Source organism: Pithys albifrons, chromosome 2 (genome assembly GCF_047495875.1).
Source record: "Pithys albifrons albifrons isolate INPA30051 chromosome 2, PitAlb_v1, whole genome shotgun sequence".
Classification (NCBI taxonomy): domain Eukaryota; kingdom Metazoa; phylum Chordata; class Aves; order Passeriformes; family Thamnophilidae; genus Pithys; species Pithys albifrons.
Window position 1 is genome coordinate 19,367,844 of NC_092459.1, and position 13,799 is coordinate 19,381,642.

General features: G+C 38.6%; 1 protein-coding gene across 1 annotated transcript in view; it reads left to right on the forward strand.

Moving 5' to 3' along the window:
- MYOM2 (myomesin 2) overlaps positions 1-2,750 on the forward strand; it is a 66,617-nt gene extending 63,867 nt beyond the window's left edge. Inside the window, exon 36 of the mRNA XM_071547814.1 lies at positions 1,432-2,750. Within this exon, the coding sequence (XP_071403915.1) occupies positions 1,432-1,758 (327 nt within the window). The 3' untranslated portion in view covers positions 1,759-2,750. The remainder of the gene's footprint in view (positions 1-1,431) is intronic.
- Positions 2,751-13,799: the final 11,049 nt, after the last annotated feature.

Consider the following 13,799-nt stretch of genomic DNA (forward strand, 5'->3'; position numbering starts at 1 on the left):
ATTTAGCTTGTCACTCAGTTGTACCCAGAGCACGTAAATCTTCCTTCAACATTGTTTCTGATTTTGGAGGCATGTAGTATGCAAGACTGTCTCTGTTTGTGAACATATGGTGCTTTTGATCACTTAAAAGTTCTTAGTTTTATTTTTACTCTGAGTTTTATCACACCTATTCAGTCATCATCAGTCATAGAAAACATTGTTCAAAACACTCACATGTGGATATGGACATTCTCAGCCCTCTCTAGATCAGGATTTGGTGAAATCTGAAGGGTAATACAGAGGGAATACATGGAAGAATTCTGGTAGAAATTATTTTGGGTTATTAATTGTGGTTTCTGGGTTTTTTTTGTTTGTTTGTTGGTTTTTTGTTTTGTTTGGTTTGGGTTTTTTTTCTCTAATACAATGCTGCGTATGTGGAATTCTTAAGGTGGCTTAAATATTTAGGGCAGAATTTTGTGCAGAATGAGTTTCCAGCAAAAGTGAATGAAGTAGGCACTAAACTAATCTATGCAACTTCTTAAATAATTCTTTCATTTATTATGTGATCCCTATACGTAAGTACATGAAGATTACATACATATACCTAGGGGATGGCCAAAATGAGGTTCAGCAATAAATGTATAAAAATTTGGAGGAATGACCATGAAAATTTTATAAGCTACTTCATCCTCAGTTCAGTACTTGAAAAAGGCCTAAGCTGTCAGGAATGTCTATTAAGTAATTTCAGCTCTTTTCTGAATATGCTATACATGCATGTAGCACATGATCACGTTGGATAGGACTTTAAGCAACTCTGTCTAGTGGAAAGTGTCCCTTCCATTTTAGGGAGATTGGAGCTTGATGATCTTAAGGTCACTTCCAACCCAAACTATTCTAATATTCTAAGAGCATTTTACCAACATTTATGTATTATTTATTCTTCATAAAATATTTCCACTTTTACTAATCAGCAGCACCTGAAATCAATGTCCAGTGATTCACTTTATGTGCTCTATTTAAAGTGATTTTTTTTTAAATCATCTCAAGGAATAACCTCAGGAGGCTTTGGTCAGAAAAGATTTTCTTAGTCCTGCTCCCTGCTATGTACAGGGAAACCTTAAGGATGTTTTTAAAACTATCATTGCCTGAACCTCATGTCAGACAAATGGGTTGTCAGGAGTTTCCTGCAACCAGGAATGCAATGTCAGTCCAACTTACCATCTTCAGACACTGTAACCCTGGGGCTAATATTGTATCACAGTAAGACAGTGGGAAGGAATAAAGACAAAAAAGAAATATTACAAAGACTACATTTCAGTCTTCAAGAACATGATACCAGGTCTCAGTTTAACTAACTAGGAGTAAAAAGTGTCTGAAAGCAAAACTGAGAATATTCTGGTTAAACAAAACTGATTGACAGATCTCAAAATTACTTCTGTTTTCCTCTCTCAGACACTGAACCTGACCTGTACTGTATTTGGAAATCCTGACCCTGAAGTTGTTTGGTTCAAGAATGACAAGGCCTTTGAAATTGATGAGCACTACGCATTTTCACTGGAACAAGGGAAATATGCCAGTTTAACAATCAAGGGAGTGACCTCAGAAGACTCAGGCAAATATAGCATCCATGTCAAGAACAAGTATGGTGGGGAAACAGTGGATGTCACTGTAAGTGTGTACAGACATGGTGAAAAAATGCCTGAAATTAAGCCTGGCCAACTTGCTAAACCCAGGCCAATACCACCATCAGAAGAAGTCCTCAAACCTGAGAAAAAGTGAAAATACGATACAGAATGAAGCTTGACACCATGACAAACAAAATAGAACACATGAGCTGTAGTTGAGCTATTCTCACACAGAGTTAATTGGTAATGTCTAAATGGAAACTGAGATTTTAAGAATTTGCTTTAGGGAGGGAGCTGTCCTATGGTGCTGTACATGTCTGCAACAATCACATTTTGAATACATCTTATAAACTGGGACTTGGAAATAGCAAAAAAGCCAAATTCCTGCCAAGGTTCCTATATGCAATGGTAAGTTTCACAAACCTACAAACCTACAGGAAACCTTGACTTTCACACTTTTCAACCCTCTGCAAAACCCCCCAAAATTCCAAGTAACCCAGCAACCCTCTGAGAGCAAATGTCCAATCAGTATATTAGTGAACTGCAGTTGGATAGATATTCGGAAATGGTCCGAATATCTATTTGAAATTTTTGGTCCTGTAAGTCTGGAGAATAGTCTTGATTTAGTAGTGTTACTGTTCTATCAATAGTGTGACTTTGGTAGACTTTTACAAATGTTCATTGTTTACTCACTGAACCATAGGTCATGTGGTTGTATTTTGGTTTTTTCTTTGTGCAAATAAAATTTTAAAAGTCACCTTTTTACTCACTGCTCCAAAACACACTAACAAGTTCTGTTTACTCTTTTACATTGTTTAATTATTGCTTATTGCACAATTTCCCAGCTGGTAGCATGCACACTATCGACTTTCAATAAAGTATGCAAATTACAGTTAATCACAGTCTCTGGGTGGCAGTTGCAACATTAATTTTACTTTTTACAATACAGGTCAAGCTTAAACTGATACCAAAAGATATGTATATGACTCAGTCACTCCAGATAATTATGTCTTTGATTCTCCTCTAACTAAAAAGAACAAGAGAACTCTTCCATGGGTGAAGTGATGTTCTGCTAGGCAAAAATTTCAATATGTGCTTATCATGAAAAGTTCAAATAGGATGGGCTTCAGTGCTATTGCTTGCATGTCTGTCACACAATACAAAACAGAGAGTTTGCAGTGATGGCTTTTGCAGATCAGTTTGCCTATTCAATAAAACTCCACTTATCTACCCAGATGAATCTTTGTTATTTGCTAAGGAGCTTCCAACAAAGTTCTAATGGTAAGTAACACTAGTGATACAAACATATTGCATGCAGCCCTCCACTCATGGGACTTCTCTCAGACTCTAGGATAAATGAGAAGAAAAAGGAGCATCGTGGGAGACAGAGGGGTTTGAATGAAGGGTGGCTGGAGAAATGATGCTCTGAAAAATCTTCATAGGGGAAGCTAGCTGAAAGTGTTTGGGACAAGATTGGGTCTAGAGCTTGTGTTTGGGGTCATGACTGAAAGCTAGTTCTGAGTCTCTGACTCTGAGCCTCAGCTTCTGAGCTTAAGTGTGGGAATCACAGAAACAATTGTTCTGACTTCTACCCTTTCACCACAGCAGACAAAATGAGAAAATCCCAGCAAGGGGGATAGTTTCAGAACAAACGTAATCTCAGTGCTTTGTTCCTTTTTAAAACATTTTATTTTATTTCATCTTAGTAACACAGAACTTTCATTGCTTTGCTGGCAAACAATTCACTTGATTCAATTTTTCTTGTTTCGAAAAAAAGATGAAGAGCAGACTAAATGATAAACCAATTTACAACCTGTTAGATACAGTCTGTTGTAGCAGTCATCTGGGAGATGGGAGAGCAGCAATCCTCTTCCTCCTTGTCATCCATGGAGATTTGAACGTGTATATCTGACCACCAAAGATAGTGCACTAATGCTGAGTTTGGCCTGCATTTGGAAGTGCTGCTTCTTGAGACTTTGCCTGACTGGGTAAACAGACTGAAAAGGAGACTACATCTAGGCATCCTGCCTCTCACATGAGCTTCTTAAATGCTAGATTTGAGAGGTTTTCTCCCTTTTTTATAATTTATCTTAATTTTCAGTAGAGAAGGAAGGATTTATGGCATGATAGTATAAATAATTTAGTAATCTGATGGTTTGAACAGGTCATGATGAGGATGGATTCTCTGCAGTTTCAGATTCTTCAAGTAAGAAAGACTGCAAGCCTCCTTTGCCATTCATGGATATCTGTGAGTAGTCAAGATAAAAAACAGCGGGCTCCGGAAAGGAAATAGGCTTTATTCACACATTATTAAAAATGCTTTGAATTAAGATAAAAAGTTTTTGAAAGATTTGCATACCTAGAGCAAATGAACAGTGAGTTTATATTTAAATACAGTATAGACAGCCAGGAATTATATTGAACAGTGGTGAAAAGTGCTTCTTTTAGGTGAAAATTTGTGGTTATGAAACCGTATTCTGCATCTGCTCATTGAATGAAAACATCAAGAGGGTTAAAGACTGAAGAACATGATAATCCTATGAAGTAGTCTAGTTAGGAGATTTTAGAACACAAAGAAAAGCAAGGATTTATCATCCAATTACCTATCTTAAAAGAAAGAGATACTTCTATATGATTCTGTCATCATAAGAGCTTCAGCACGTATCTCAAAAATATAAACCATATTTTCTTCTTTATTCTAATTTCTTATTAAAGGCATTTAAGATTTTAAAAATCTTACTATGACAGGTTCACAAAACATCAGAGTCAGTCTCTGCAGCATACAGAGTGAGCACCAGCAGGAAGTTAATATTATTCTTATCTCCTTCTACAGTACACAAGTTAATTTTAGCTGACACTATCAAATTACTGCATGTTATGGCAGCTTTTCAGAGGTATCCTTGGGCACAGGAGACAAGGTTAGTCTCATCTCTTCTGCTGTGCCTTTAGCTGGCCTTCTTAGTTAAGCAAGCTTCACTTATTTCCTTCTAGGCAAACAGAAATAATTTATTATGACAGTTAATCCTCTGCTGAAGTACAGAAATTATCATTCACAGGAAAATTATATTCAAAAGGCAAAGGACTTCCTAGAAACTCTTGCACATTTTTCAGTGTTCAGTGCACCTTTGGTTCCTTTGTACACATTTTGAAATTTTGTTATCAGTGCAACGAAATTAATCGGGTCAACTCTGTTTAAAACATCTTTTCAGAGTGAACATGCATTTAGTTGCCCAGAGTGGCAATATCATTGGATGGATATTAGAGGGAAAACCACAATGCTCTGATAATCAAATGAAATGGAATACACAGTGAAGCATATTAGCATTTGCACACACCCTCCACAGACCTGGTGTTAGCATTAGTTTAATTAATTTTGAAGGGGGAAAATAAGAAGATAAAATCTGTTGAAGCAAGGTCTGATGCCAAATCAGCCAATTCACACTAAGGTCAAGGGAATTGACTCATTTATACTGGATGTGAATCTAGTCTATTATTTCTAAAAAAACCAAGACCCAATTACAGTGAATTAGCTGTTTCTGTTTCTTTTAAGAGAAACGTTTCTATTAGAATGATTTTCTGTCACACTGGTGAGTTTTGTGTTGTCTGAGCTTCATGTTGTGCTTTTCTAGGCAATGCTAGAGTGAAATGGAGCATTGCCAACTTGTCATGGGAGGCAGATAAGATGTCAGCCAGTTGTGCTGATGGGCTGAAGTCGTGGCTGTGCTTGTCATTGTTGGCATTCTGCTACAAGGCTGGCAAGGCTGCCTTTTCTCCAAGCACCTGCTTCCTTTTGAAGCTGCTTTCATATGTTGCTGTTTATTTTCTGGAAAACAAGTCCTATGAAAATTCCTCCTGAGGCAAATTTACAGGTCCTTTTCATGAGGAAGATTTTTTTATGACAATATTCACCTCTAGTGTAAATCTTTCTCCAGCCCATAAGGCTCACTTGCATCTCACAGCTCAAAAACTTGTACACACTTCATTAATCTGCTCTTGTATGGAGATGGAGTTTTAGTGATAATAGCACCTTAAGTGATGTTAACTCACAGATGTATTTTAAAGGAAACTTTGAAATATAATAAAGCACTTTATTTTCAGTTTTATAAATCAAAGAATAAAACCTCTAGATGGCACCAGAAGAACAAGATAGAAATGAACAGATCTTAAAAAATTCTACCAGCTGTAGCATATCTATCATTTGGATGCAACCACATCACTTAGGCAATAGAAGATTATTAAAAGCATTATACTTATGCCAGTGACAAGGATAGGTCCAGCAAATTACTGTTTCCAGGAAATAGCAGGTGATTTTGCAAGCAATAACACTGTCTCTTAATGTTTGCATGACACACATTAAGAGGTTAAGCATGCCTTGTAAATTATTGGAAGAGTCATGTTACATCAAGTTTCTCCTTAGGATATGAAAACCTCACCGTATTGACTATATTTATGAAGGAAGATTTGAGTTCAACCTCTAAATGCATACGTCTGTCTTGGTTTGAGCCTAGACTTAGCAGCTTCCACAGGTTTCCCAAACACTGTTTCCAATACTGCAAGGCTCATGCCTTACAATTTTTATTCAGCCTTTAGAGGGGGATGATTCCATTTGAAATTAACATGAGGTCTGTGAGCAAAAAGCACAAGTCTGGCTCTTAACACGGCCACTGCAAGATTCAGTGATGTCAAGACCTGTAAGAAACTACCACTAGCCTCCTATATTAATATTTAATTTCTCATTGCAATGTGCAGTAACTCAATAGCTTTGTCCTTGGGTATTAGCTCAAGGTTTATCAGTCTGTTATATTTTAAAAATAGCACACTTCATGTCATTTAGTTTGTGAACATTTGAACTTCATGTGTGTGCAGTCAAGGACTGTGAACTTGTAATAAACTTGTCTCATTTTTTAGGTTCATGTAACTTCATTTTCTGTTATTGTTGCTCCTCTGTTTCGTTAATGTTGTACAGCTGACAATCTGTTAGGAAAGAGACACCCCACTGCAGTTAGAAGTGATATGGTTAACAGCTGAAGCTAAAGCCTTCCCATTGTATCCTAAACTATCCAGCAAAGTTGTGCCATGCAGATTTCACTGACACCAGTGCATCTCTTGAGTGAATTTGCCCTCCACCCTGCAGAGGGCCTCTGTGGGAAGCCATTATCCAGCCAATGACATTGGTGCATACAGAATGTAGAAGAGAGGCAGATGGAAAGAGCTACAACTTCTCTTAAAGACAGAGCCAGTGCAGCTCTTTACCATTTTAAATCATGGTACAAATCATGATCAAAATTTTAGTCTGCTGACTTAGTGACCTCAACTGGACCATTTTGAATGAAGAAGTGCACTAAAAGCCAATCCAACAATTGTAAATCAACCCAAAGCCAGCCCTCCTGATTGCAAGATAGTATGCGAAAAAGTACCCCATATAGTCGTGTGCCACTTTAGCTGTCTGAGAAAAAAAATGCCTTCCACATATGAAAATGGCAATCAGCCTCCTGCATGGTGCTTAATGGGAGGTAAAACACAAGACAACTCCCTGGCTGGGAGTTATGAGGCCACATGCAGCTGTCTCCATCTGAGCTAATCACTGAAACTCCCCTCTTGGAAACAGAGAAGTAAGTACCAGTAGGGCACAAGTCATGTCATTCTAATGCAAGTGTCTCAAAAGTGAGATGAATCATATATATTCTTTCCAGTGATGGTAAAGAGAGCTTAGTATAACCTAGCTGGATGGGAGACATCTGCATGGTGGATGTTTGAAATCAGGGGTCATAAATTCTGCACCATATTTCTCTAATTTAGCTCTTTAGTTGAAACATTTATTTACAGACATGCTTCATAATAGCTGAGTTTTTTGCTGTGTTTTTTCAGGCTGGCTTCCTCTACTGAACTCTTGTCATTTTCTTCCTTCTCTGTGATATCTATGTTATTTTGAAATCTCTGTGCAAGTATTTGCTGACTTTGAGCAGTGGCTTGGTCCCAGCTCATAGCTGACTGTTCTCATTGTATTAGGCCTTCTATTTGTTTAAACAGGTAGGTCTTCATCCCAGTTTTTGATTGGCAGTGATGCTGCTGTTAGTGTGGGATTTATTTCTGCCTTTGCTTCTCTCAATGCCATCTTTCTGTGGCAACATCTCAACCAATAGATGCCATAAGCCTTTCATGGTCTATTGGTGTCCTTTTGCTAAGCCTACAAGATGTGCCTTGTGATGTTTCTCTCTCGTGCTGGCCAAACACACCCTCTGGCTGGAGAAACACCATTCTGTGCTTCTCGTAAGTCCAACTTCTTCTGCCTAAGGCAGTTCAGTGACTGGCAAAAGCTCTGAATCCTCCTGCTCCTGGGCTGGAATCTGTCTGCGTTATTTTTTTGTTTGTCTCTGACTGGTTCCAGTTGTCTTTCTGTTCAGATCAGTTACTCTCTAGGCTTTGTGGTTTCTTGGTATGACTTCTCTTCCTCTGTCATTGCATTTGCTCCCTTTCAATCGTGCTTTAATGGCAGAATCTGTCTCCATAAATAAAACAGACCAAGGCTAACTTATCTAATCCCTAGACCAACACCCCATACACATCACATTAACCTCTTCTAGTGTCCACCACAAAATGTGGTCACCTGAACTACCCCCTAGAGACAGCACTCACCCACCCTATCTTCAGATCAGGAGGTGTTTAGGAGCATGTAAGCTGACCTGCACCAAAACTTTGCTAAGGTCAGTCCAAACAAATAAAAAATACTATGTAATTAAGTACAGTGCTGATGCCTTAGCATGAGTTAATTTACTAGAAGAGGTTGTAACTGAAGAAGCACCAGTAGCCACATGAAATGTGTATGGGATGATAGCATCAAGACTCAGTGACCTATTAGTAAGTAAATAATTGAGGCTATGTGGCCTGCTGTCCTAATAACCACTTTCAGAAAGCAAACTTATCCTAATCAAAATGAAATGATTGGTTCAGCAGCCTGTGTGTCTTTGTACTGTTGGTGACTGAACTCAGCATTTATGGTTATTGACCCTTTCCTGTTCATGATGCCTTTTTATAATCATCCTCCACTGACTGTTTTCCCACTAATTTTTGGTAACATAGGGAATAATGGGTTATGGTTAACCTGACATATTTATGCTTGAACTCCTCTGCAGTATATATATTACTTTGCAGGCTTAAACCTTAAACTTCATGCTTTCCTTCTTCGCTTTTGAACAGACCTCCAGGTCACATACAGTAAACACCTGTGGCAGCTTTTGCTGTTAAAGGTTATGTTCTGACCTTTCAGGAACAGCTTGGACTCTCCTGAGACCCTTTTCCTTATCTTGGTGCATACCCCCTGCTGCTACAGTCTATTTGGCTTTTACACCTGCTCAGTGGCCTTCCAGGTTTTCTCAGATGTGTCTTTTTTTTCCTCTGAGCATGACATGCAAACTAGTTTCATTTTTTTTGTGAGGTCTTAAACCTGCTTTTATGTTCCCTTTAAACACAATCACTTTTTACACCCACAGCTCTTCTTTTGGAGAGGCAGCTAAATTCCTATGGATCTTATTCTTTTCAGGCTTACTTATATGAAATAAGCCTGCATCCTATCCTGTTTGACTGCCTGAAGTGTCCCATTGCAAATCAGAGAGTACCTCTTGCAGACCTCTCTGTCTTCTGCATCATCAAGTGTCATGATTTAGCACCATCTGGCAACTAAGCACCATGTAGCTGCTTGCTCACTTCCTGCAGCTTCCCCCATCTCAGTGGGAAGGAGAATGAGTAGGAAAAGGTAATTTTTTGGGGTTGAGATAATTCAGTTTAATAATTTAAACAAAAAAAATTACCGATACTACTACCATTACTGCTACTACTACTGCCACTACTAATTGTGATGAAAAGAAGAGAGAGAGAGAGGGAGAGGAGGAAAATGGAAGACAAACAAGTGATGCATAATAAAATTACTGACCACATGCTGACCAATGCTTAGACCGTTCCTGTGCAGCAATCAGCAACCCCCAGCCAACTACCTGCAGTTTATATGCTGAGCATAACATTTTCTGGTATGGAATATCCCTTTGGCCAGTTCAGGTCAGCTTTCTTGGCTGTGTTCCCTCCCAGCTTCTTGTGCACCTGCTCACTGGCAGAGCATGAGACACTGAAAAGTCCTTGATTTAGGGTAAGTACCAATAACAACAACTAAAACGTCAGTGTGTTATTGACATTATTCTCAGACTAAATCCAATCCACAGTACTTTACTTTGCAAGATACTAAGAAGAAAATTAACTTTATCCCAGCTGAAACCAGGACATCAAATCACCTGTATTTAAGCCCATTTAATTAACCATGATTTCCTTTCTTAGAACGTTATCCTTACATTTTAGTACAAAAGATTGAGAAACATAATTTCCATCACCTTCAGAGCTCAGCACAATACATTCTGATGGGCTCTGATCAGGCCTCATGTCCATCCCATGCCAAAATGTACAGCTATTTCATTCCAAAGAACATAGCTAGTAATTCCCCTTCCATCTGAGCACATCTCGTTGGGCCTGACAGGCTTTAATTGAAAATGCTATGGGCCAATGATTTTGCAGTAACTATGCTCCCAAGTCTCCTCCTGAGGCCTCAGGCTGTAATTAAAGATGCTCCACAGACATTTCAGGTTTGGCAGCTTGCTTATATTTGTCTTTATTCTTTCAGATGATCTTGTATTTTGATGTTAAAGAGACAGAGCAGAGATATTCTGAGTGGCAAAAGGGACTTCTGTCCTTAGTCTAAGCAGTTGAGTCTCTAAGGGGTAACCCATCTAGAAAAATGCAGATGAAACTTGTAGTGTTTTCCCTTCCAGAAATTATACTAGGAGTGATGCCAGCACAACTTCTGTAGTTATCCTTTGGGTCATCCTTTGAAGGTTTACTTATCCTTCTTGCAGGAGCAATCATAACCAGCATAAGCCAAATCCTATTCACACATCAAGAAGCTCAACCAACAGCCTAAGTGAGCCTTCTTTGAATTCTCCCTGCTAGGCAGTGTGACTCCACGGCAGTGATCTCTCCTTGAGGTGGGGTACCTCAAAGTTCCTCCCTGAGACAGTGAGACCTTTTGCCAATGACCACTCTTTGGTAAGAAAACAATGCTTCACATGACCTTGCAGTATAGTCACTTTGATTTAAGGCTTGATAACCTTGATTTTGGTAACTTTGATTTGGCTTAATAACTTTGATTTTTGTCTTGATAAGTGCTGAATCAGAGTTCAAATGATTGTGCTGTCCAGTAGTAAAACAAAGCTTGTCATGAAGCTTTGTTACGTCAGTTTTACAGCATCATATTAAAACTGCTTTTGCTGATACCTTTGACAGTTTTTCTTTAAGCAATCTAAATTCATGACAGATTGAATGGAGAGGAACAGGAAAGAGGAACTGCAAGAGAAAGTTCTCTCTTGCTGTTCTCTTCAAAACCTGTCTAAATTGGGCCAAGTAGGTAAATTTTAGTTTGCACTTGAGTAGAGTTTTCCTAGAAATAAAAGTCTCAGTTCTGTTCACACAGGTCAAGCTCTAGCCAACAGCATCTTGCCCTTTCCCTGAGATAACCCCACTGGGATGCCAGAGGCAATGCCTTCTCTCCTCCTAACTAAATGCTGCACTGAAGAGCATCTCTTTTCTTCCTCCTGCTTCCCTGTGTGATTCAGGCAGGGTAGACATTTCAGAGCCTGAAATCATAGATATCTCAGTGTATCTTAGAACAGTATTTTATGAAATCTCTGTTGATTACACAAGAATTATTATAGGTAGCAGCTTCTAAGAGAGCAGAACATGGCTGGTGAGTGGTGTAACCAGGGTCGATATACAGGATAGTCAAAAAATCTAAGCAGTAGGATAGAGTGACAGGAGGAGAAAGACTGGTGAGAAACTGGAGATGTGTTGCTGTAACTGAGGAAAACCATGCCAGACTACAAGCCATAGTAAGATGGAAAGGTTTATCAAATACTCAAATACTAAGACTCAAATAGTAAAACAAGGCTCAATAATAACACTAACCATAGTATGAAGGAAAGAAAAAGAAATTAAACATGCAGTGATGCTTGTAAGCTGAGGAGATGGGTAGTGGGTACGTTCAGGGCCATATGAGGATATTTGCAGTGGGAGTGTCAGAATTTCAGTTCACAAGTGTTAGGTGACAGAAGACACTGACATCAGAGGCAGAGATGTGTGATTGAGCTGCACAAGAAGGTTCAGTCTAGTCAGATGAATGTAACAGTTGTTCTTTTAGTTATGACGTATATATCCCTGCACAGCTCTGTTACACTAGATGTTAAGACTTCCAAGGTCACTAAGGGGCTCAGCTACGTGATTCTAAATAAACAAATGCAAGTCTGTGACTGAAACCTCAAGTCAAACTGGCAAAATATCTATCTGGTAGCTAAATCTGTCCCCTTCTCAGGATCTCAGTACAGCACTGGACCTGATAAACTTAATATATAGGGTGATCTGAATGTTATGCATGATGAGAAGTGGGACACTTCTGAGATGGTGCTAGTCAGGAATTCTTTAGTTTGGAGAGTTTCTGCTCCTTACCAGCTGTTCAAACACTAATAACAGAACTACCAACAAAATAAAGCTTATGATTAAATGTTCTTTCCTGGTTGACTAGCAGTGGGATGGATGTCAACTAGGGCAGAGCAGGAGCTGTACAGCTGTCAGTATTCTCTCTGTAGTGATTTCACCTGTCAAGTTGCACAACAGATTTTTGATTTGGTTTATAAAATCAAAATTTTTAATAGAAAAAAAAATAAGGGTTACCATGACCTGGCAGTTTCACTGATGTGTTTCTGATGCTCTGTACCCAGCTCCAGTGACACATTGTGGCCATAACCTCAGTGTTTATGACTCTCTTGGTCTTCTAGCATGGTGCAAAACAACCCCCAGGAATCTTGAATATATTTTTCTCACCTGTAGCAGCACTTTGTTTTCAGGGTTTTCTTTTATTTTCATTGCCTTGCCATTGGGACCATGAGCTATTTTGTGAAGAATTACAGCACTGCATTTGCAGAAAAAAAAAAAAAAGAATTGTATATTTTAACTGCCATTTTATGATTTTTAAAGCTCTACTCTGTTCCACATCTATTTACTTTTCCAAATTATAATAAATCAATGAATGATGAACCTACATCTAATTTGAAAGACTAAGAAAAGCTATTTCATTATCTCCTCTTTTCCTTTTTTTTTTAAATTGTATTTTATTTTGATGGCTAATCCCAGATGGGACATGAGTATCACATCCGTTTTTTATAAGAATTTGGTTGAGTGTATAAACTCTTCTACAGTATGAATCACATTTGAGAATCTTGATAACATTTACTGCAGTATTCCTATTCAACCCAGAATGGCAACACTTTAGCTGTCATTTACTGGAAGTACATTGTATAGTGAAAAGCTTTAACAGACCAGAGTTTAAACTCTTCCCAAAAAACCAAAATGATGGGAATAGGATAGTAGAGAAAAGGTAGTGCACTTTAGGCATAAGAAATGTGATGGGCAACTGCAACTTGAAAAATTTGAAGTTGTGAATGGGAGTAAAAACAACAACTAAAAATATATAAAGCTCTGACAACACAACCTGAAAAAAAAAAGATGTTTTGTAAACTGCCCCACCTGTAGTTCTCTACAACAACCTGAAGGGAGGCTGTAGAAAGGTGGGGCCCAGAGAAAATGGCCTCAAGCTGCGTCAGAGAAAGTTAAGGTTAGCCATCAGGAAGAATTCCCTCGTGGAAAGGTGGTTAAGCATTGGAAGGAGCTGCCAGAGAGGTGGTGGAGTCACCATTCCTGGAAATGTTCAGAAAATGACTGGATGTGGCATTTGTTGCTCCGGTCTAGCTGACAAGGTGGTGATTGGTCAAAGGTTGAACTCGATGATCTTGGAGGTCTTTTCCAATCTAACTGATTCTGTGATTCCCTTACAATTTAAAGAAGAAATTCAAGGAAAAGAATTAAAAAGTTGAGCACTTCTATACAGCAACTAATCCACCATAAAAATCTCAGTTTATTTCAAAGTATCCCTCCTTAGAGAGAGAAATTTTTCATAGGGGCTGCAGCACATACACCTCTAGAGACAAATACATGATTCTATGTTTCTTATGATGCATCATGAAGCATGCAAAGAAAGCAATGTGTGAAAATATAGGCAGTACTAAAGTCCAGCCATCCTTCTGTTACTTGGAAAGTGATGAACTG